Consider the following 24,213-nt stretch of genomic DNA (forward strand, 5'->3'; position numbering starts at 1 on the left):
CTCTTCCTCGAGTCTCCCTCCCAGGGATCCCCTTCCTCACTTGTTGCCCCTCTTACCGCGCTCTTTTGCCGTTTCGCTCGTTTGCCTGTCGGCCGTCTCCGAATGCAGAGCTGTGCGTCTGCGTGCGAGTGCCTGGGTTACTCTTGGGAAAGCGATGGAGCGGGTGCCCGAGGAAGAGGGTAGGGGGGACTATCACTTTTTTATCCAATGCTGTTCTTCGGATACCACCTTCGTAATTCTCGATTTTGGCGGCTTTTGCTGAATCCGATGTTTACGCGACACGCGTACCACGGTTATTCTCGCGTCTTCTTCATTATCGTCCGCATCGTGAAAACGCGATCATCTAATTTGCGGGTGTCATCCACAGGAATCCTGCGCTTCTCAATCGTTTTCGCCAGAAATCGCTGTTACGTATATTCTTGAACATGTTGTGACGTAGAAAGTGTAGATGGTTCCAGTAGAATATTGATCATAAAGTGTGTAGAGACATGACAGTGAAATTTGTGGGATGTTAAACATTGTATTCGGCTGATACCGCTGCATGGATATATTCAGTTTTTAATGATTTCAATATTTCAATAGTATAGTACTTTCTAACATAAATCAATAATATTTGATATATCAAGTTTTGAAAGTGATAGTTGCTTGACCTAACCTATGTCCAGTCTTGGCATGTTGAACAGAGTTGATTGCATGATTATGAATTTTTTAAAGAATTCTAGAATGATTTTCTGAATATATAATTGTAAATGAAAATTTAATAAGATGTTGGATATATAATCTTGAAATTCAAGTTAATATATTTATACAATATTCTATTTATACAATACAAAGAGAGGAAATTCAATATTTTATATTTGAAATATATTAAGAATTCTTTATCATAATTTTTTATTGAAACTCGATTGCTCAAGAAGTAAGTATATCGAGTAATAATATCTTCCAGAATTTAATTTGCATATAATATTATGATAAAATCTTAGAGATAGATACAATTATATAAATTATACAAATTATATAAAATTATATTACAAAGTGTTCAAAACTCTAAAAATTGTTATCAGATTCTTTCCAATGTTTGTTTTAGTTTCATCTTTAATTTCATCCTGCAACAATATGACTGGCAATAAAAAAGTTCAAGCAATATAGTATCGTTTCTTTGACAAGAAGCTTATGCAATCACTATTACCAAAAATAGTATCTACTTATATGAAAGGTTGCTTTTAATCGGTTATAGATTTAGGTTCTTTTCTCTAATAGCTTTAATATTTATAACTTTTCTATAATAGCAACTAAAATTAATGAGCAAAGTTGATGTGCATTCATTTCTCACAATTAAAAGTATTTAGAAATTTCACTTAAATATTTTCTTTCGCAAAATATCACAGCATGACAATTGATTTCTTTACAAAAAGCAAATCATTTTTTTGCATAGATATAATTCTTTAGATACATTGATAAGCAATTTTTTTTAAATAAGCATATAAATGTATATTATTACCAAAAAACTTAATTTTTGAGCTTCTGTTTGCTTCAATAATTATACAAATGCAAACAATTTTATTTTCAATAATGCTATTTTATCATTTAATAATTTTTAATAAAAAATTATTTACTAATTATTAATTAATTATTATTTATAATAATCTTTAATTACACAGATTATCTATTTATTACATTTATTATCTGTTTAATTACACAGATTAACTATTTATAAAAACTGAGCTTTATCATTCTTTGAATGGAAATATAAAATTCTTTTTTACTATCTCTCCAAAAATTTTTGTTTTATCTTTGTAATTAAAGGACCAAATTTTTCATAAATTGTTAATTATCGATCTATTCATCGATAAATAGGATATCCGATAAGAAGTATCGTTTTTTATAAAAGATATTATATATCTTTCATAGTACGTATCATAGAACGATTTAGAGAAATTTATTGATCTAATTGACTAATGAATCGATTAATTTGAACCAAATCCTTTCAGTTTCTTTCAAAATTCAATTATAAATATATATTTTGAGAATAAGAGAATCCATAATAGTATATTCTCCATAATATTAATGGAGAAGAAAATTGAAAGCTTTTGCTCTGTTATCAATATTTGCTATAAAAGTTCATAAAATTATTATTATATTGTTATAGTTTCATTCTCTCTCTCTCTCTCTCTCTCTCTCTCTCTCTCTCTCTCTCTCTCTCTCTCTCTCTCCCTCTCTCTCTCTCTCCCTCTCTCTCTCTCCCCCTCTCTCTCTCCCCCCCCCCCCACGAAATGGTATTTTTTTCCATTTTTTAATTCAGATTTTTAGGAACATATTCAATGTAATATTTTCGTTTTTTTTTTATAAAAAATATGTAATTTTTTAAAAAAAACATTGGATATAAAAGCAACGTATATTTTAACAGATGTAATTTTTATAAATTATATTGAATTCTTTTTTTTAGTTTGTAATTTTTCGTAGCTTTCTAGTTGTGAAGTATATATTCTTTTAATATCTGTAATACTTGCTTGTGAAAAAACAGAATTTTCATTATAAATTTAATTTCCATAAAAATAACTTTTGTAAACTACTTCAATTTACTATTCCAAATCTTTCTAATTGAAATTTCTTTCAAAAAAAAAAAAAAATATTTGGTACCTTTCTAAGACTTTTTCTCTAAGAAAAAATTTCACTATGATATCGATATATACAAATACGTTGTGTATCATGATCTGTTATCGATGTTCCTCGTAATTTGTTGGATGATGATGCTCTTTCTTCAATGTCATACTCGAAAAAGTATTCGTCAACGAATTTTTAAAACAGAGCTTTATGTATACAACGTCGACAGGCCCGAAATAACAAGTTTTCGTTCACGTTGGTGTCAATCGCCGCACCTCGTGTCGATATATCGAACGGCAGACATGTGTCGCGTGCATCATACGATATATTTTTGGCGAATCGCCTTTGTGCAAAGATATATGTAGAAAAATCATTACTTCTTCGTTCACATTCTGCTACCTTCAAAAATACAAAGTAATAAAATAATCGGAGAAATCGTTTCAATTTTCTTCTATGAGCGATACCAAGCTTTTATCAATCAATTATTAATCAATTTGCATAATTGCATAAATGAAGCGGCACTTCGATAATTATTATTATATATAAGTATTTATTTTCTCAATAATTATAATATGAATTACGTATTATCCGTTAATAAATTCGTTCTTATCATCTTGTCATGAAAGATAATTTTCAGACGTTTTTTTTTGGTTTTTTTTGGAAAGAAGTATATACGAAATGAACGTGGAATCGTTTATTAATTCTTAAACGATGAAATTAGAGAAGTTTGATTTCAGTTCCATTTTTTCATTGAAGAAAAATCGATAAAAATAATAATGATACTTTCTTAGTGATATTGAATGATGTAATTAAGATTAATTTTATTTGACATTCGATATTTAACGAAGTCTTAAAAATACATACATATGTGAATTTATATGAAACAAATCGTCATTAAAATTAATTAAATATTTGTTGCAATGTATGGTATACGTTTAACGATTTTCGATTAAAAATATATTTTTTATTCAATTCTAAATAGCAATAGTTTTCTTCTTCTTTAGAATTTCCTTTACGAGAGATTTTCCTCGTTTCCACAAGCAGGATGAAAAAAGATGGTCAATGTGAAAAATTCATACCGAGTTTGCGGGCGCATCAACTTGAAATGATCACATTCATGGTAGTCGTTTAGAAACTGGGTCAGTATTATGGCGACGTATCGAGTATTTTAAAGGAAACAAAATGTAAAATGGAAAAATCTTCAATTGAAGTGGAATCAGAACGGATGGACGTGGTTCCGTGGTATGCACGTCACGAGAATAGTGTCATCTACAGCGCATTAATCGAGGCGAATCTTTTAGAGAAGCCGTGCGCATGTGCACTCTAGATTCTTTCTCTTCGGTACTCGCGTGCCATGCCATAAAAAAAAGCGGAAAGCGTGTCGAGGAATCTCGAACGAAACTGCTCCTCTCTGTTCTTTTGATCTTTAAGTACTTGGATTTGCTTCATTGGCGATGGATAGACTGGGCAATTTTTTACGTATATGCAAGATATTCAAATTCTTTTTTCCAGTTCCGCTTCTTCCGCCTCTTTCATTTCAGACAAACACCGTGTCCATTCTTATGAATTCGTGGATCGTGGCAATTTATCTTTCACGAGGAGGATGGGACGCGTTCACGTTTAAAGTTCGTGGCTGTTTGCGTTGCAAGAAGGTTGATCACGTTACCGGCTCACGTGTCGTTATCTGGGTCAATATGCCCCCATGATATTAAGCCATTCGCGACACGCGAGTTTCGCAATTGGCTGATTTGTCTCGTTTCTTTTTCATTCTTTTACGTTGCAATTAGTGATAACTCCATCACCCCGAATGCAAATAATCGGATTTCTTTATTCATTAATCATTCCGTTTTGTCGATACATCATTGATAAATGTTTTCTTTTTTTTTTCTTTTTTTTTTTTTTTAAATTTTACCTCTTTCTTTTTCTATTTTTCTTTTTCAATATATCTTAGAAAAGTTTTTTCATTTGGAAAAAAACCAAGGTTTTTTTTTGCATAAATTAATAATGATTAATGGCAAAGAGTAATGAGAATACTTAACCTTTTTTGTATCATTACTGTATTTCAATTTTTTTTTTTTTTTTTCGAACATCGATGCAAATCATACATAGCTTTTTTTAATTGGAAATAAAGGAATCCATTTTGTTAAGATTTAAGATTTATTTGTTTAATTGACTCGAAAAATAATAATTGATCGATAATTTCGCGGCACGTTGTTCGACTAGAATAACGACGTTGATCGCATTTATAAATAATCGCGCGTGATGGCCGATTAAGTAATTACGAATATCGATATCTCGTGGTTGCCAGGCAGAATGGAGACAGTACTGGTACCAATGTTCGCCAGCCAAGTATCGATTATCCTTACATAGTTTCTCTCTCTCTCTCTCTCTCTCTCTCTTTCTTTCTTTCTCTCCCTTCCTCTCTCTAAATTTCTTTTGAAAAGTTCGTAAACAGATCGGTGTTGCTCATACTGTAAATCTTTAATGATTGAGTCTTCTTTTTTAATTATTTATTTTTTATTTAAACGCATGTGAACATTAACATTAAAGGATGGCAAGTATGAGTTTGTAAATCAATAATGATGCGATACGTGGTATGAATTATTATTTACCTCGATATTAAATCAACATTAGACAAAAATATTATTTTACATTGTTCGAGGTCTTTAAGTGTTAGTCAATCGTGTGCTCAATTTCACGATCGTTGAATTATTTCAAGCATCATAAAATTGAAGACATTGTTCCAAAAATTGTAAAAGAAACAATTACCACGGAAAAAAAAAAAGAAATAGATAATGCGAGATAAATCCGAAAATATCTGCGATAAATATTAATAATTAATACAATCGTTAAAAAAAAAAATTTCCACGTTATATGTTACGATAACGTATTAAAAAAAAATATTTAATTGTGAAAAAAATTACTATTCATTTGTCGACAAATCGAGCATTATTCTTTGATGTTTAAACTTTCCATTTCTGACCTTGGGCAACTTCACGTACACATGTATATGTTTAATCTGCATGATTTATTTCTCGAATATCGTTCCGTTCGACACAAATTAGAAAGATAAAGAACAGGAAAGGAATTCGAATATTTAATCTCAATTAAAATTCCTGCTATTAAAAACTAATTAGTCATAGCTTTTTAATTGCGAACTAATTGTCGATCATTTCATGTTTTCTCTTCGACTTTCTTCCACGAACGTTACATTCTTCTTCACTGTAAATGAATAAAACAAAAAATTAATTGGAGAAAAGGATAAATCGGAACGATTTATCCAAATCGTCTTTGTCTCGTCTTTCCAAAAGATTTCTGTATCTCTCATCGCTAAAATGATGTTTCGTATTTAGCTGCCAACTTATGTTACGCAGAATTTGGAAATTAATCTTCTTTAAGATCGTGAAAATTTAAATATTGCGCGATCACTGTTTTTATTATATAAATCTTGATGAATTAAAATTTGGAGGGGAAAGTCACTTACTTTGTTTTTTTAATTTTTTTAAATTTTAATAATCGCGACGGCAGAATCTTTCGAAAGATTTCACATTTGAAAAATTTTACGAAATAAATAATTTCATTGTTCATTTATTCATCAATCTTCACAGTTTTATCTTAAAATTGAATTTTCTTTTTTTCTTTTTTTTCTCAATCAATAATTCTATCTTCAAATAACATAATTGTTAAATATAAAAAATCAAAAGAAAGAAATTACAAAAATTGTGCAACGAAGAAAACACATTCGAACAAAAAGTCGAACTCACTTTTTTTTTTATCTCGGTTTTTAAGTCTGTCAAAAGACATAATGTCATACACAAAGAAATCCTCAATCTAATCTATCGAACGAACATAATGTTAAATGATCGTCGAAAATTAATCAATTTTGCAACGTAATTTATTCTTTGTTTTAAAGTGTGATAAATATCATCTTTTTTCATCCATTCAAAAATCGAATGCTCGTAATATCGTACCAAAATGATTTTTATCCAAACCAAAGATCTCGATTCCTTTTTTTTCTACAAATCTAGTCATTTTTAAAAAGAAATAAAAGAACGATAAATACAAATTGGATAATTATTATATTAGATACGTTATCTGGATCGAAGTATTCGATATAAAAAACTTGCATTGATTGATTTTTATGATTGCGCGATTTATTTGCTTTTGATCTTTTGATGTGAAGCATGTTTTTAAACGTAAAAAACAAAATTAATATCGATATTTCAATTTATTAGTTATAATATTGATTTCACATTTACATATAAAAAAAAACTAGATATAAAAAAGCTTAATGAAATATTGATTATTTATTATTAATCTTAATGATAATACTCGTATACTCGATTATGCACTTGGAGATTCTAATAATAAATTAAAATTAAAAAATCATTAGCAATTTCCTATTCTATTATAAATTGAATTATTTTTAAATAATAATAATTATCGCGTATAGGAATTTATGATTCGACGGACTTTGAAAATCAAAATTATCGTATGTCTCGAAAAGAGAAGGATGATAATTTTGAATCTATTTAAATCGACTTCGTTTATTGATTTTTTAATTATTTGAAAATAAACAATTTCATTATTTATTTCTATAATCCACGCACACTCTCATCGATTCAGTATAGTTTTCAAAATACGCTCATTGATACATTGAAATAACACATCCTGTACGTTTGTTCTTCCAAACACGGTCATCTAAGTACTGTATCATATTTCGTCATCGATAAATCTCGTATCATATACATATACATAACTTAGAGGCAGTTGTAAGAATAATTACACTATTGAAATTTTTTTCATTACGCGGTATTTCTTAGCTATTCATATCGTATAAATTAATTAAACATTCATTCAAACTCATAAACATCGTTTCATCTTATTAGCCACATGTTTTTGTGCGATTATTGCATTCGGGAAATCATCCTTTCCATGAATTTCGCGAACGATCCTACGATATATATATATATATATATATATATATTGAACGCGTATATTTCCACGTGTCGATGCATTTTGACCCCGAGCCAGAGCGTGGGTGTGTATTTCGTTTGAAAGGGGCGGTTCACTGCGGCGAATTGTAGTCACTTTACTTCGTTAAGTTCTAAAGAGACGAATGCCTCGTTGCTTGATGCACGTTTTCTTTATCGTTGTTTTTCTTCTATCGGGGATAGTCAGTATAATATATATATAAATTACGAGTTTGTCTCATTTCTCTCTCTCGATCTTTTTTCTCTTTCTCTCTCTCCCTTTTATTTTTTTTTTATTTATTTATTTATTTATTTTTTTCTTTTGAAAAAATGATATTAATTACTACAATGAACTGAACTATAAAATAAAGCGTGTTTAAGATGAAAGAATATAATTGATTTTGAAAGAGATTAAACACGAAAAACATTATCTATCGATATTATTTGCATAGATTATTGCGTAAATGTAGAAAAATTTTTTAAATTAATTTTTTCTAACGCTCTTGCATAAAATTGCAAATTAAATAACAAATATCGGGATTATTAATCAATTACTTTTTCCTTCTCCAAAACGAAGCCTTCCACGTAATATTAGATGAACAATGTTGAAAAAATATATATTACTTTGTAATGTAATACAACCGCATTTTTTTTTAAATTAATTAAATAAATAGATAAATCGTGAAAGGCATCTCGATAACAGTTCGATTGATTTCGTGGAAGAAAGAAAGAAAAATTAGCGATCGATTGTGCAAATAATGCTTCTAACTAAGAATCATGATCAAATGGTGGAGAAAATTTGCGTTTGTTAAAGTGGACAAAAATGAAAATTTCCTTTTCGACAATCGATGAAATTAAAGAGAAGTATGTGAAAATCACTGATCAAAAGACAGAATTGAAGATCAACGTCTCTTCTCTTCTTTATCTAACTCTTCCTCCATGAGATAATCCCGGAATTTGAGAATGCAACAACGAAGGATAATGAACGCGGATCAACCGCGCATTTTTGGATGTATTATTAATAACGCAAAATTCTGGTAACAGGCCAAAACCGACTTGTTTTTCCGGCTGCAAGGTCAGCCTCGGCGGGTTGCGTTACGACGAGAAACGAGCTCATTGACTCTCCGTCTCTCCTATTTCCTCCTCTTCTCCCCGTGACACACTTTACCTCGCAGTTTTCCACGCGCATGTAGCGGCGGAGAATTCCCCGTCGCGAGTGGAAACCGTCTTCTCCGCCTCCGACCCCGGAAACCGACAGACGTTCCAGCAAAGTGGATGCTACATCCGTGTTGCAAAGCATGGCCAAGAATGGGAATGGTTGGATAAAGGGGAGCTCGCTCGTTTGTAAGCGTGACACTTTGCTTGTTGGTAGGGTAACATGGGCCGCGTAGGCCGTGCTTATTTTTTGACGGAAGAAAGCTTTCCAATCCATTATATCATCTCGAATCGATAACTCGATGAAAAGGACGTGGCATTGCTTGTTCGTTCAATCGTCTAAACTAAGATCATCCGTTTCTCTTCTCTTTCACGATCGTTCTATTTAGTTGAAAGGTTTCAACGTTTCGTTAACCTGGTTTCTTCTTCTTCTTCTTCTTCTTCTTCTGATAAATTGAAATTGAACGTCAAAATGTTTTTTAATTGCTCTTTGCCACGAGCAATAATATGATAATTTTTATCCAGAATAGAATAATCTTGTTGCCCGCTAAGAATGGACGATTGTTTGATAGTCCAAATTTCAGTTTATTTAAGCGAAGATCTTTCTTTTTTTTTTTTTCATTCAACAGTGACAACAGGCGATGCATGTAACGAAGGATACTTTGATGTTTCTATGTTTTCGAATGAAAATCTGTTATTTGTTCAATACACACAAAACTGTTTGCTTTTCGTTACTATCGCCTGGTGATATTAACTATAGGGTGCTACTATCGTGCATCCGCTTTATCTCTTTCTTTGGTGAGAACGCGCACGTATACGCACGTGGATGAGATCTGATTGTATGCTTTCAATGGACAAGTGATCATTATTGTAATAGCATAGGGAGCATATATACATATATCTGTGTTTTTACTCGCGATAAAAATGATCGTGAATAAATCGTTAACGATATCGTCAAATATAGTTTTATATGGTATGATTTAACAAGATGTGACGGTAATACGAAACGTATAATTAATAGGTATGCAAATGTTGACAATTAGTGTTTGATGTACAAATGGAGAACTATCTCGGATGTTATTTACGATGATGTGTATATATATATATATATCGTATTAAAAATAGGCTGTTATATACAAATGAAAATAAGCATAATTAAAATTTGAAATACAGGAAGTGTATTATACATCTTCTAGATGTGGAACAAATTGGGTGTGGCAGCAGCTCCTGTACTCGCCACTAGAGGACTTTTCATCGATCCTTCTTTTCGCAAGATCCTTTCTACTATCGATTCTTTTCTGTAAATCTTATGACATATTAAATATTGCGAGATTCGAATTTGCCGGTTAACCAATTATCGATGAATCTATCTGCTAATTTGATACAGGCATTAATATTATAGAAAAAAAATAGTATGTACTTGGATAAATGGCTTGTATATAATATTTAATAGGAAATAAATGATTTCGAGATATTTTACTAGTAAGAAGCAATTAATGATATATAAATTTTTTAAAACAATTTATATATTAATTATATATTTAAAAAAAGAAAAAGAAAAAGGATTTTTGGATTAATGGAAATAGAAGTAGTAGTTTCGTGATAAAAGTATTTTAAAAGTAGTTAGCTAGATTGTTCTAAGAGTAGGCTATACCCTTTAAGATTTGTGCAAGGTCACTGGAATTTAATGTGAGATTGAAATAGAGGATTAAAGAAATCGTGACTCTAGATCTCAATCACATTATGTTCTAAATAGCTGCTATTAAATTTCTGCGATCAATTTCCCGAGAGCGCAACAACACACCTGTCTCGTATGTGTGTACATACGTACGTACATATAATTCAGGTGTTCTCACAGTCGCTGTTTTGACTTAACGAAAATTACTTGGACCAGTCGTTCGAAGACTATTGTTTCGTTTGTTTCTACTTTTAGCAGTAGGTTTTGATCTTGTTTATAGTAACTTGCCAAACATTAAAGTTCAAATAAAAAATTTTTGGTGGTGGAAAGCTAACGAATCAAAAAAAAGTTATAAATTCAATTTTTTTTTTTTTTTGTCTTCTTTGTCGTGTATACTATTGTATCTAATCTGTAAAATATTTTATTGGGAAGATCGGTCAAGTTTACGTTTGATCAATGTCTTTGAGCTTATTGTTGTACTCATTTGGAGAGAAAGGAAAAAAAAAAAATCATGCGTACTAAGAAAGAGCGATTGATTGCTTTTCTATTGACGCCATTTTGCGCCTATACCGATGTTTGATTAAATGACTAAACACCGAAAGGGGCGCCACTTTCTTGCGTTAAGTGGCGCCCCCACTTTCATGATAACTGTGGTTCTCGGTTAGTAAAGCAGAACGTACGTTCGCGAATAACATCGGAAAATATCGTGTTTCACTCTTTTCGAGCATCGAACGATTCTCCCGTACATTTGAATCGATAACACGTGACGCTTTGCTCGGGCTGTATTAGTAATAATAATTTCCAAAACTTGATTTATAAAATAGTCACGCTTTCCAAACATGAATTTATTGATTTGAAATTAGCGAAGCACGCCTTTCGTTGTACACACGAAACACAATGTATAGTTATATAGAATAATATAATTAGATTACTTTTTTGTGTTGAAATGCCGCAGTTTGGTTTATTGTTTCATTTTCAGGTCATCCGGCTGGTGGTGTAACATTAAAAAAAGGTAATACTCCGATTACTACTGTAGATGCTATTCATGCAATGCTTCACAAAGTAAGAAATTAAATTTAAAGTAAGAAATTAAATTTTTACAAAGAGAAATTAGAAAGAAAGATATGTATATTTTCATCTAATTTTTAGTACTTGGATTTTTGATATTATATCTTAATTAATATCTTTTCAATTATTATTATTATTATTGTTGTTGTTGTTGTTGTTGTTGTTGTTGTTATTGTTACAACATTACTACTATTATCGTTAGTGGTATAGCCCTCTAGTGAGGAATATGAGAAATATTAAATCAATCTATATTATCGATATTTTACGACAGAAGAACACCCTGCGATACTATATATCTGTGCTTATATCTCTTGTTAATCTTTGTCGAAAAACTATATCCTTCGATTATGAAAATAAGAATATTAAATTAGAATTTAAGTGATGCAAAAAATCTACAACAACACTGTAATAACGTAAAAATTATTTGAAATAAATTCAGATATGCCATTGAATATTTTTGATTTTCCAAAGAATTACTACTGTTGCAAATGTTCGATGATTACATTTTTAAAGACATTTGAGACAAAAAACGAATGGGAAATATAATATTTGGTTATAGTATTCCAGGGATAAATTAGTCCGTCTTAATATCCTATAGTAATCAATAATCCAAATACTAAAAAGCGATTAATTCATGCTAACTATCAAACCATCGATCGTTTATCCATCGTAATTTATTTTATGTTACTTCACCATCGTAACTAATCCATCGAACAAACACCTCGCTTACAAAATCTCGAAACGACGATCTTGAAATATCGTCTCTATTTTAAGAAAGTTGCCACGAAAGTTACGATCGAGGTTCCACATATCCAGATGTGGAGCACGTGTCGTTGTCGAAGACTTCGAACAGTTAGCGGAAAATAGATTCGACACGTAACGAAAACACGTAATCAGAAAATATACGGCAAATTTGATCATTCGGGCGACGGATCGGTCGTGTTTGCCCTTGAAATTCACGATATTATACATTTTGACGAAAGGATCCGCGCGCAGAGTCATTCTCTCGGTGAACATCTGGTCCACGTTCCATTGATTTGTCATCGCGGCGAGAAGGAATCAGCTGTTCGCAAGGCTACCCTTGACGAATACGAGTGTTCACCTTTCTCCATTCATGCGGCGTCGAGTCGATCGGTACTCCGAGTACTGGCGAACACTCTCAAACCGACAATACCATTATCCACTCTGATCTATTACCCTCGAGTGATCTCGAATTGTTCTCACTCTCGCGACCTCGTTCTTATTGATCCTATAGACAATAATGTGCTCGCACTTGTAATTCGTCAATATCTCGCCTTGCTCGATCACACCCAATCTATCGATCCTCGACCAATTTTCATAAATATTTGTTTTCGACCGATCGCTTCATTATTGATCGAGGTGAAATTTGTCTAAATCTAACGTAAATAATACAATTTACATTTACGTTTAATATTATTGGTTATTAACTAATAGTACGGTATAAATATTAATTAAATTAGATCCGTAAAAAAAAAAAAAAATATGTTTTCGAGATTTAATTCTTAATGTAACGTAATAAAATCATTCAGATATTCGAATACGTATCTCTTTGACGCCTCTTCTCGATGTAGAGAGGATAAAATTGACTAAAAAAAAAATAAAAATAATGATAAAATCTTTAAAAATCTTTTCCATTATTGGTATTTTCCAAAAGTACGAAGGAAAATTTTAAAAGTAGTCAAATCTTGTTATTCGCAAAAGTTAATGGTTAACTTCTGAGAAGAACAATTTGAAAAAAAGGAGAGAAGATTCGGCAGATTTTTAACGCAATTTACGTTAACATTTAAACAATAAGAGGTTAACGGGAACAATCATGGAATAATAAAAAGAAAATATATTGTTAAAAATTGTTTGACAACGAAAAAGGGGGGAAATGATATCGTAAAATTAATGGAATCCTGTCGTTCCAGTATCTAATACGAGAGGCTTCGATAGTGCGACAGTCAATTTGCAATTCATGATTTTTATCTTGCATAATGCGTAAGCCCGAAGTTGTTGGGAAAGTTGTTGTCGGAATTGAATAAATTTCGAGCGCGTTTCGTGCATGGTCCTCCGTATTTGCCTCGAGATCGCGTGTCACTCGTGCGTCAAAGATAAGCGGACATTGTTTCGTCACCACCACCGTAACGAAATATGTTTGTTCAGATATGTAGGTGTCTGTCGAGCTTCCGTTAAATCCCCAGAATCCTTACATGTGGTGTCTTGACACGATTGCTGGCCGTGGTTAAAACTCATTCTTCACATGTGAGCAACGTGGACTACGGAATGAATATTCCGAAGCCGGTTAGTATAATAGGACTCGTCGTCATTCGATCGAACGCGTTCCGATTGGTCGCGATGCAATTGGATTCCGATCGACTTTTATACCCCTGCCATGAATTTCGATGAAAGATGCGACATTTTTCCATCCGCGTGGCTCTTTTTTTTTTTTTTTTTTTTTTTTCATTTTTATCGATCGTTCGTTTATAAATCGAACTTTGTAAATCGTGTTTTCAATTATTAAAAAATAATTATACAATAAGTGCAATCGTGAATATATTTTCTTTGCCCTCTGAAGACAAATCGTTCAGAGAGATTAAAAAAAAAAGAAAAAATCATCGAACGACATCTTTTAATTAATGTATCTTTGCCATTCTGCACGAACGATCAACCGTGTATCGAGATAAGGTTATCGCGATTACGAGACGCAAAAATTGCAAACACGTTTCAGCGTTCAGATACACATCGATCTCTCGATACCGAGAATCATTCGATCGCGAAAATAAAGGGAGGGGGGAAGGGGAGGGGGAGAAATACGTAGTATAATTGTTGTTCACACGTTAGAGATGATTGAACGTATATTCTCGTCTAAAGACGGGGGGGGGGGGGGGGAGGACGATTCCTGTGCAATTCTGATATTACAATCGTGGTGGAATACGATTTAAAATGTTATCGTAACGTACGATTCCAACTTGTTTCTTATTGAGCGAGATATCGGTATCATTAAGTGGTATCAAATCGTATGAAAGAAAGTAGAAATGGACCAATGGCACGAAAGTGTATATATATCGAATTAGAAAATTAGCAGTGTTGAAATTGAAACGAAATGGAAAATCGAGTGAGTCGAATTTAAATAAATAGATTAGTTATCAATCGGCAGAGGCGACAATATACAAACACTGGGGATAATCGCGAAATCACGAAATGAAAGTCATTGTATATACAACCGGGGGGACCAATCGCGACGCTATCCTCCTAGAATCGTTAATCTTTACAAATACCAACACTCCCGGCAGCCTCGTGAATTTCAAACAATTTCTCCCCTTTACAATCGAAATTCAAACAACGTCTCTAACGTCTCCCATTTCGCTCGTTCGCGCGATAATCGAAACGGATTTATTAAAAATTTTCCATCCATCGTGGAATCTCAAGTTCGAGGGAAGAGGGTGAAACTAGGCGATAAAAGTGCAGGCGAGACGAGTACGGTTCGACGTACGATGAGGTCGGCGCAGGTGTTGGAGGTGATAACGTGGAATAATTAAAATCCGCAAAAACCGGTGGTTAAATCTGATTATCAGGGCCCGATTAATATATCCGATAATCCTGTCTCGTTGCGATGCGTGTTTGTGAAAACGTTTTACGCGACGGTTGACGATTGGGGGCGAATTTCTATCGAATGGTGCGTTTCGAATGTATGCGCGTCATTGCGATTAAATAACACGCTACATCGTTCGTATAATAACCTAATAACTCGGATCGTATCGTTGCGTGATCATCTATGATCACACCTGATCGTCGCCATGATGGATCTTCCACCTTCGTGGTTCTTGTGCGAGCTCGCTAAATTGATCGGTAAGCCATAACTTGTTTCTTTCTTTTTTTTTTTTTTTTTTTTTTTTGTTTTGTCACGTTTATCGTTGCATCGAAAAATAATCGAGCAAAAAGAGTTTAGTTGGCGACCTAACGAAACGATCTATAATCGTTCATTATTTAATCACGGATCGAAGTAATCCGTGTAAAGCCAGCTTTCTTAAAACCCATAAGTTTAGCCGCCTGGTTTAGTTGACACGATTTATCGCGTAGTATTTCCTTAAATTATATTGTTACGCTCGAAATGCTTGGATAATAAATCGAAACGACCTATCATCCGCTGTTGTAGTAAATAAGAATCATTAACCGAAATGATTTATCTCGAGGATTATAATTAACGCCGTTTAAACGAGTCGAAACGAGATCGAAATAATAAATCCTTTGTCCGGCGATTTTTCCGTCTCAGGATCTTTCATGAAAATTGTCCGCTACTCGATTTCGAAACGAACAATACGAATAGCCATTTCGAGCGACGATCGTTCGAATGGAATCTCATTCGATTTCGAATGGATCGTGAGCTATTTTTACGAGCATCGCCGCAAGCGGTACAACTGGTTCCTTCTATTAATAGTTATGGCGTTATCGCCATTTTCGCCAGTGTTTTGCCTTTAGCTGGCTAGAGAGGGAAAAAAAAGAAAAAAGAAATAGTCTAACCCAATGTCCAAAATCTCTTTGCTTCTCTCGTATTCTCGTATCTTGGTAACTTTTTTTAATTTTTCGGCAATTTTAAAATTACCAATCTCCAGATATATAGAATGTAACGACGTAGAGGGGGGGGAAATCGAAATAGAATAGTTGAATGAAGAAGTAATAATCGTTAAGGACTATTAATAAAGTAGTAAAGACTATTAATAAAATGTAATTCTATAATTTCCTTTTTGAACCTCCTTTTTTGAACGTTTGCCATACGCTCGTAAGATGAACGTTTGCAAGAATGGTACAACAAAATTGGCAGAAGGCTCGATTGAAAGTGACGTCATCGTTGCAAAGAATTATTAGCAGAGAAACGTCAGAGGTGACGTCGACCAATTTAGACGGGTTTGATCGTGATCCAATAGAGAAAACTCGTCACGAGAGAAGTAATAGTGGTAGTAGTAGTAGTAGTAGTAGTAGTAGTATTTTTCTCTCGAACTTTTCATAGTCGTCTCAACTATCGAGACAACGCCAACAAAAATCTGTCCCGCGCTTATAAATAATACGTGGCTATTTTTCGATTACGCTTAAGCATTTGGAGAAAAGCGTCTCGTATTCGCGTCCTTTTGAATTGGCGAAATTCGAATAGCGACGAGTTTGAAAATTTTCGAAAAAAAATTGATCTCGATTCTCATTTTTCCGCCCAAATTATGCAATTTAACTAATTAGGAAATTAGACGATTATTCGTTCTAAAAAAAAAAAAAATGTCAGTTAAATTCAAGCAAAGTATCGTAAAATTCAAGCGCAAAGTTTCACAATTGTTTGATCGAACGAAAACGATAATTGGCAAACAAGATTTCTCGTTAACGCGAATCTTTTCGATGCTAATCTTACGCTATGGAAGATCGATTAACCACGAATGGGATTGCCACGAATTTTTCACAAAATAAAATAAAAAAGATGGACGACTGTCTTTCGCGTTGGCCAAATTTATATTCTTTTGGAACAGTTGCCAAGATTCGGCTGGAAATCTTTCAACGTGCATCGCAAAAATTGATCGCGTTTCCTCGAAGATCTTCGTATCGAAACACGCGAACCAAGCAAATTTTCCATCCACGACAATTCCGACGATTCTTCGTTGCTCGTCGTATCACGCGAATTGGCAAGAATTCCATGTGGCCTAGTCACGTCCCCGTTCATTCGCGCGTTTAATCGCCAGCCTTGAAATCTTCTGCTTCTTCTTCTTCTTCTTCTTCTTCTTCTTTTTCTTTTTTCTTTTTCGTTTCCTCGAAACGTTGGCAAATTTTCCGTCTCTTTGTTTCGTGACAACGATTAAATTTTGGGAGTAGAGAAGAGTACATGATCTTCCAAAGAAGAATCGAGCGAATCGATAAACACTGGAATCACAACTCTTTCGTTCCTTATTACGCAATTACAGAAATTTCACGTGGAACGGTGTGTTGATTCGATTCCACCTCGCAATTACGAGGCTAGAGGTAAAAGAGTCATTACCAAATTCACGCAGACCGTGCATTTTGCGTCAATCTCCGTTTCCGTTGACGCCAACTTCCGCTTCTTGCGCTCGAAAATATTTACGAATTTCAACACGGAAATTTCAACGCGTCTTCTGCCTAAATAATAACATTTTCCCTTATTATTTTTCTCGGAGGGACACGAGGAAAATAAAGAAGCGTTTATTTATCGGTTAGAAATAGAAGAACGCATCGAAATTAGTTACTGGAACGAACATTGGTTTATCGAACACGCGAGGATCGTTCATTGAAATATAATTATCGATCGGGGAAAAATAGAAACGAACTCCATGAAAGTGTTCGCTGTTAAAGACAGCGGAGATGCTGAGAATCCGACTTCGTATCGATTGTACGGGAACACCATAATTTTACTTTCCTCTCACTCGTGGCATCCTATTATTATTAAATTATGTTGATCATCGAGAGCGTGTCGAGAAATCGCGTCAGTGCTTACTACGGATCCGATTGGAATTTTTATGCTCATCATATTGCGTTGCGCAACCAGAGATCTTAATCTCGTGGTAAATTCGACGTTTGTTTCTTTCCACGGAATGATTTATTGTGTCTCTCTCTCTCTCTTCTTCTATAGGATCTTTTTTTTTTTTTTTGTTTTTATCTTCACGAGAAGATAAAACGGGTTGGACGATTTTTATCGCGGAAGATCGATCGACGAAACGGGTCATTCGTGTTTACATATGCATTACGAAAACAGCCAACTACGTGCCGCGAGAGGAGAAATTCAAAACCGCTACTCTTTGCCCCCAAGAAAACTCGCTAATTGCCGCACGAAAATAGGACTATCGAGCTAAGAAAATTGTACCGGCCACTTCACTCTAACCTAGAACCTTTTCCGCTTCCCTTTTGTCTCTAATTGCGACGAGCACAGCCAGCTTGACCCGAGACCAATTTGGCTGAATATCCATTGCTCGATCGAGGGAGGAGAAACGGAAGAAAGAAGAAGAATCTCGTTGACGATCGATCGATCGATCGGTAGTCGTGCACAAGTGTGTACCCTTTGAGCCACAGTTTCCGCACGGCTCATTCTGGTTCCCGCGAAGAAACCTGGAATCCCGCCAGAGCTTGTCCACCGCTTGCTATCCCGAATCTAGATTAGTGTGAACGAACTCTGCCCTAAAATTTCCGTTCGGAGCAGCGTGTCTAGGTCCTTTCGTCACTTCGACTCGTTTCCTTCTCGTTCTATTCCACTGAGTCTCCAGTAATCTCGAGTAGAAATAATAAAAGTAGGATACAAAGTGTATCTTTTTCAGAAACGTGACAAACAAGAAAAATAACAGCTATATGATATCATCTGGTCTATTTCATTTCGCCCGTTTCTATACGCGTCGAATTCTTCGAATCGAAATACGAAGAGATAAAAAAGACGAAGGACAACTCTTTGTGAAGAGCGTTATATTTTTTTCCCCGGTATCTGAATTTAGAGAGGGAAATATTGTTTACGAGATGATAGCCTGATGATAACGCGATGATAACGAATTTCGGAATAATATCGTTTACCGATCCATTTTTTTTTCTTTTTTGATCCATGTTTTTTTAATCGTCCCGTAACGAAAATTAAATCTATTAAATTTTGTCGATGATGATGGATTGAAAATCGACTCCCGTTCGATTCCCTTCGAAATTTCGCGTGTCGATGTTTGACGACGTCCCTTTTCGAGGGATAAAACGCCCGGTCAATATCGATGAAAATCGATTTGTGATTAATCACTTTTCAATTTTTCAATCCATACGTTAACGAACGACTCGACACAAATCTCCCTCTCTTTGATCGATCTTTTTTTGTACATACATCACGGAAGTCATTGAAAAATTTACAATCTCGTAGAATTACGTTTAAAATGGTCGCGTAATAGACAAACGTAATTATAGTCGCGTAGCGTAATAAGCGAACACGAACGAAACATAATTGTAGCTCTTGATTGTATTTTAAAACGAAACAAAGTTGACGGGTGAAACTTGCTACCTGTGATCTAATACGTAAATCATGCGTGTAATAGTTGGCGAAATAGTTGGTGCATAAAAGGTGTGCTCGGTTTCTTTCTATTGCAATTATTCGAATATCGCGTGGACTCGTGGCGATGAGTGTTGCCAATTTCAAAAGAATTTTGTAATTTCGAGAAACTTTATTTTTAAATCTCGCGCCGCCGCGAGGGAAGGAGAAAAAAGAAAGAGTCGCGATGGAGAGGCGAGAATTTATTTGTTTCCAAAAGAAATTTGTCAATCGATGATTCAATGTAAGACGATCGATCTACAATATTTATCGTAACGTAGTAGTCGTGTTATTTCTCTCTCTCTTTTTCTCTCTCTCTCTCTCCCCCTTTGTCTTTGTTATTTATTCGATAATTATACTCTCTATCGAGAATACATAAATACATTAAGGTGCGTGTAATTTAAATACTTTGACGATATTTACTTGTTTTTTTTTTTTCAAGGCTACCGATCAGAATCGATAACAAAACACAAAGACAGGTGTAATTATTTTTAAAATAGAGCAGATAATTCGGTACGGGAATCAAATCGCGCTAATGTAAATTGCGGATAACGTTCAACCAGCACAATGAAAAAGTTAATTTTAACGCGAAATTACACGAGATTGTAAATTGCATAAGGATAGAAACATCGTACGAAATAATTTTTCTCGTGATATATAATTTTAAATAATTATATAACGCGGAAAGTAAATACTCTGATGTTAATGGGGAAAAAAAAAAAAAAAGAAAAGGCGAGAATTACGAAGCATCGCGATAAAATGTGGAGTATCGTTCGCATCGTGAAGGATTAAACGAAATGTCATTACGAAACAATTGGTATTCGGTAACAATTGGAAAGGAAATATAGATAAACGGGCGTTGCGTCAGATGATTTTCTGCGTCCTCGCCGGTCGAAGTGTATCAATACCGAACACCAGAATAACCGTTCGATGTACAGTCGATCTATTTATATGGTCGATCAGCTGCGTTGCTTGCTCATAACTCAATAACGATGGCCTCGACGCGTACACCATGTTACGCGTGTACGCCATTCTTCCTTGCTCGAAACATACCAATCGCCACTTGTAAACGGCGGACAGGTATCGAGGATCGATCGTGTTTGTTAAATGTGCGATACGTATGTAACAAATTCTTTGCCTCTTACGTGCCGTGAGAATGATTTGAAAAAAGAGAGAAACGATATTAACACCGCGATAATTCGCGGAATTGTACGTATGAAAAGTAATCTAAAACTTCCGTAGAATCCTTAACCGATCTTTAGAACGATCGTAAACACAAATGGAGACTTTATTTTAACAATCCAAAGATGAGACAAGATTGTTTTTTTTACGAATAAAGATCGCTGATAAGATATACGAGAAAATTGATCGAATTGATTCTTCGTAATATTTGTTTAGAAGCGTTTCAAAAGATTACGAAAAAAAAAAAAAAAAAAGAAAACTAAAAAACGAGAACAACAGAGAATATCACGCGCGCGATAGTTGTGCTATATCTTCGTATCGCGATCTTACCACTCGATAATTTCTTCGATCTCTTCCTCCTTTTATCGTACGTTTCCATCGACCACGAATACTCTATCTCTCTCTCTCTCTCTCTCTCTACCTTTCATCCGCCAAACGGTCCAATTACGTTTCGATGTTGTTAACTGGAAACGGATTACGTTGGGAGGTTGTGTTCGAGGAATTGTTTTCAGTTCCATCCAGTTTGTTTTCGCGGAAAACAGAGATCTCGTTGTTCGCGAGCCAAGTTTGAGATCGAATCGAAATGATTCGATTAACGATGATTAATTAATTATACGGCTTTTCGTCTGGATAGATCCGTGAACTACGATAACGTTTCGTGGAACGTTAGCTTTGTTCCGCTTTACGACCGCGATCGATAGCCGCGGTGCCGATAAAAAAACACGTGATAATCTGACCGTTCCGAATTATGTACGCCCTATTGAAATTTCTATCGATCGAACTTCATCGCCTGTGGTTCGAATTAAATTTAAATTGACCTTACCAATCGGATATCGATGAAAATTAATCAGACTCGAAAGATCTTGATATTATATACCGCGATATAATCCATTCCTCGTCGAATTTTTGTTCCATACATTTTTTGCGAGAAAATGTAAGGAATTTATAAGACACTAAGTCTAAAGAGTTTTCAGATAGTTTCTTGCCAATTAGATAGATCTAAGGATAATGGTTTTCGTTACGTAATAAGATCACTTATTGCTACTCGCTAATCATCCGATCCGATATTTAACCCGAGATTTCTTTCATTTTCCTCTCGGTTGTTACGAATATCTATACGATTCATTCGTTTTAATTGTCAATTAATTAGAATTATTAAGTTTTTACCGAAAGAAAAAGAAAAAAAAAGAAAGAAAATGTTTAGCAATAGAAAGGATTATAGTTTCTTAACACGATTGACGCGATAAATTAGTTATAAATCCCCGTTTCGTTTTGGTGTCATCGGCCTCCGTAGGTGTTATAGACAGTGAATTTGCTTTACTTCTTTCAAGCTCGCGGCTATAAATTATCCAGTTTGTTCCCCCCGAAGCTTTAAACACCGGTTTTCGACATACTTACCGTGAATAAACCAACGATTCTAAAGAACAGGTTTCTTATCGCGAACTTTATTCGAAAATTAATAACGCGCCGCGCTGTTTATTCTCGTTTATTTCTCTCTCTCTCTCTCTCTCTCCTCTTCCGAAATCGAGAATCGGACGAGAGTGGATTTTTCAAAGAAACGATAAGATTGGAAAAAAAGAATTCTAATTCTTGAAAAAGAAGCTTAGCCAAAGAAGCTTGTTTGTTTTCTTCTTTCCTTTTTTTTATTTCAACGAGAAACCAGAAAATACCAGAAATACGGGCAAAGTAGATTGGTTTAAAACGAATGTTATCAGCTGTTCGTTATTGATCGCGAAAACGAGCCTCGAATCTTTTTCGGGCGCGTTTCAAACGCATCGTACACTCTCATGGATATCATGAGAGTGAAATCGTTGAAATAGGCTTGAATTCGAAAGTTATGATATTTATGTATAAAGAAATAATTGGAAAATACGTGCGTCGTTCGATTTTTTCGCTCTTCTTTTTTTCGTCTCTCTTTTTTTTTCTTCTTCTTCTTCAAAACGGACGATGTTATCGTTCTCATGTATACCGAAGACATAATTGCTTTTTTGTAATATTTTCAACGCAGTGCACAGGTTTCACGTGCGATCTCTGTGCTGTTGCCAGTCTCTTATCTGCTTATTACAGCTAAATATAGCGGATGCTCTAACCAGCGTTCAAATATGTACCAACGCTATATCAATGTATGTTCACGATTTCGCACCACTCGTATGACTTGCATTGATTTTTAAGAACGCGCCGAGAATCATCTTTTTATCTTTTCGTGGTTTCGTCTCGAATTAGTGGCGCAAATTTCGGTTAACGATTTCTATTAAACGAATCGAATTATCGAAGCGTATGATGATATTCGTTTAATTTCGAAAATAGTAATAATTCAATAAACGTTATCTCAATTTCGACCATCTTCCGATAATCGTGCATAATTAAACGAGGAACTCGCTTCTCGCTTCTCTTCCTTTTATCGCTTCAAATTTTTTTTTTTTTATTTATTTATTTATCCATTTCTTTATTTATACTCCGAAATAATCCGTATTTCGTATTTTCGTATTTTAAGAATTGAAATTTCCTTTTCGAATTAGCGCATGCAAATTTTCCTACGAAACGTGTAAATTTTTCTCGAAGGAACATGCGATGACGCAGAAAGAAGAAACTCTAATAAAACGCGACTTCCGTGAAATTCCATGATATTCGGTTGCATCTTCGATCGCGAAATAGTAGATTGGAGAAAGCTGTTCTCTTCGTCTCTCTAATATCGCAAATTTTACGCTTCTCAATTTTTCGTTCATCTTCAAGAACTTTTTTTTGCTTTTCGATCGTGATTCTCGCGTGACAATCGAATCAAAAAAAAAAAAAAAAAAAAAAGCCTCGCAATTAGATTCCTCTTTATTTTGGATTTTTATCCGTTTCCGCGCGGAACGCGAAAGAAACGTGGATTTTCGCGTGGACGTTCGCGATATCAAACGCGATTTTAAATGGAGCACAACCTCTATTAATAGGACGATCGAGGAAACTAAAACTCGCCTCTTCTCATCGAGGCGAATAAAGTTGATCGCCACGTTCCAAAATAACGATAGCACCTCGACCTCTGACCGATTACGCCTCGTCTTCTACGCTCCACAAAGATCGTCTATTCTTCCCTCCCCGTTTTCTTACGTTACGTTTTTCCCTACCAACGTTTCATTCGCGAGACTAGCTAGTTCAATTTCTTTTTTCTTACGCACGACGGTTCGACGGACGGAAGTTTTTCGGATCGAAAATGCTGATAAAAGGTGAAAGATCGCGTCTTGAGACGAGAATGTTGGAACGAAAGTTGAACGATATCGATTGGATAATCGGCGGGGAGCGATCGGACCGGCGAGACGGTCGCGATACGTTAAAAAGTTTTGAAGCGAGTATCCTCACGGTTGTTGCACGGCCAACCGCGAAATTCTACTTTGCAAAACTGGCACGTTCTACTTAATCCGACGTAACGTCCGTCATTGACGACGCGATCTACTATAAATAGATTTTATCGTGAATAATCCTCTAGTGTCGCGCGCGTACTGTCGAGTTTACGAATAATAAAATAT

The 24,213-nt window shown here is 34.4% G+C and overlaps 1 protein-coding gene and 1 long non-coding RNA gene across 11 annotated transcripts in view; both read left to right on the forward strand.

Annotated features, from left to right (window-relative positions):
* Positions 1 to 24,213, forward strand: part of LOC100869088 (protein kinase shaggy) — a 38,645-nt gene that overhangs the window by 2,046 nt on the left and 12,386 nt on the right. For 2 of the 10 annotated variants that reach the window (XM_003690232.4, XM_012490298.3), the window contains exon 2: positions 11,390 to 11,422. The exons of 2 other annotated variants lie outside the window; for them this stretch is intronic. In XM_003690232.4, coding sequence (XP_003690280.1) covers positions 11,390 to 11,422 — 33 coding nt within the window. 6 more of the 10 variants (XM_012490306.3, XM_012490315.3, XM_012490274.3 and 3 more) reach the window with 6 other exon arrangements.
* LOC147658779 (uncharacterized) lies at positions 616 to 1,303 on the forward strand. The gene is made up of 2 exons (XR_015291124.1): positions 616 to 916; positions 1,088 to 1,303. It is a non-coding gene; the product is annotated as an uncharacterized LOC147658779 (long non-coding RNA).

The sequence above is a fragment of the Apis florea genome, unplaced genomic scaffold (assembly GCF_048593485.1).
Source record: "Apis florea isolate Af1SG1 unplaced genomic scaffold, ASM4859348v1 contig_1615_pilon, whole genome shotgun sequence".
Lineage (NCBI taxonomy): Eukaryota > Metazoa > Arthropoda > Insecta > Hymenoptera > Apidae > Apis > Apis florea.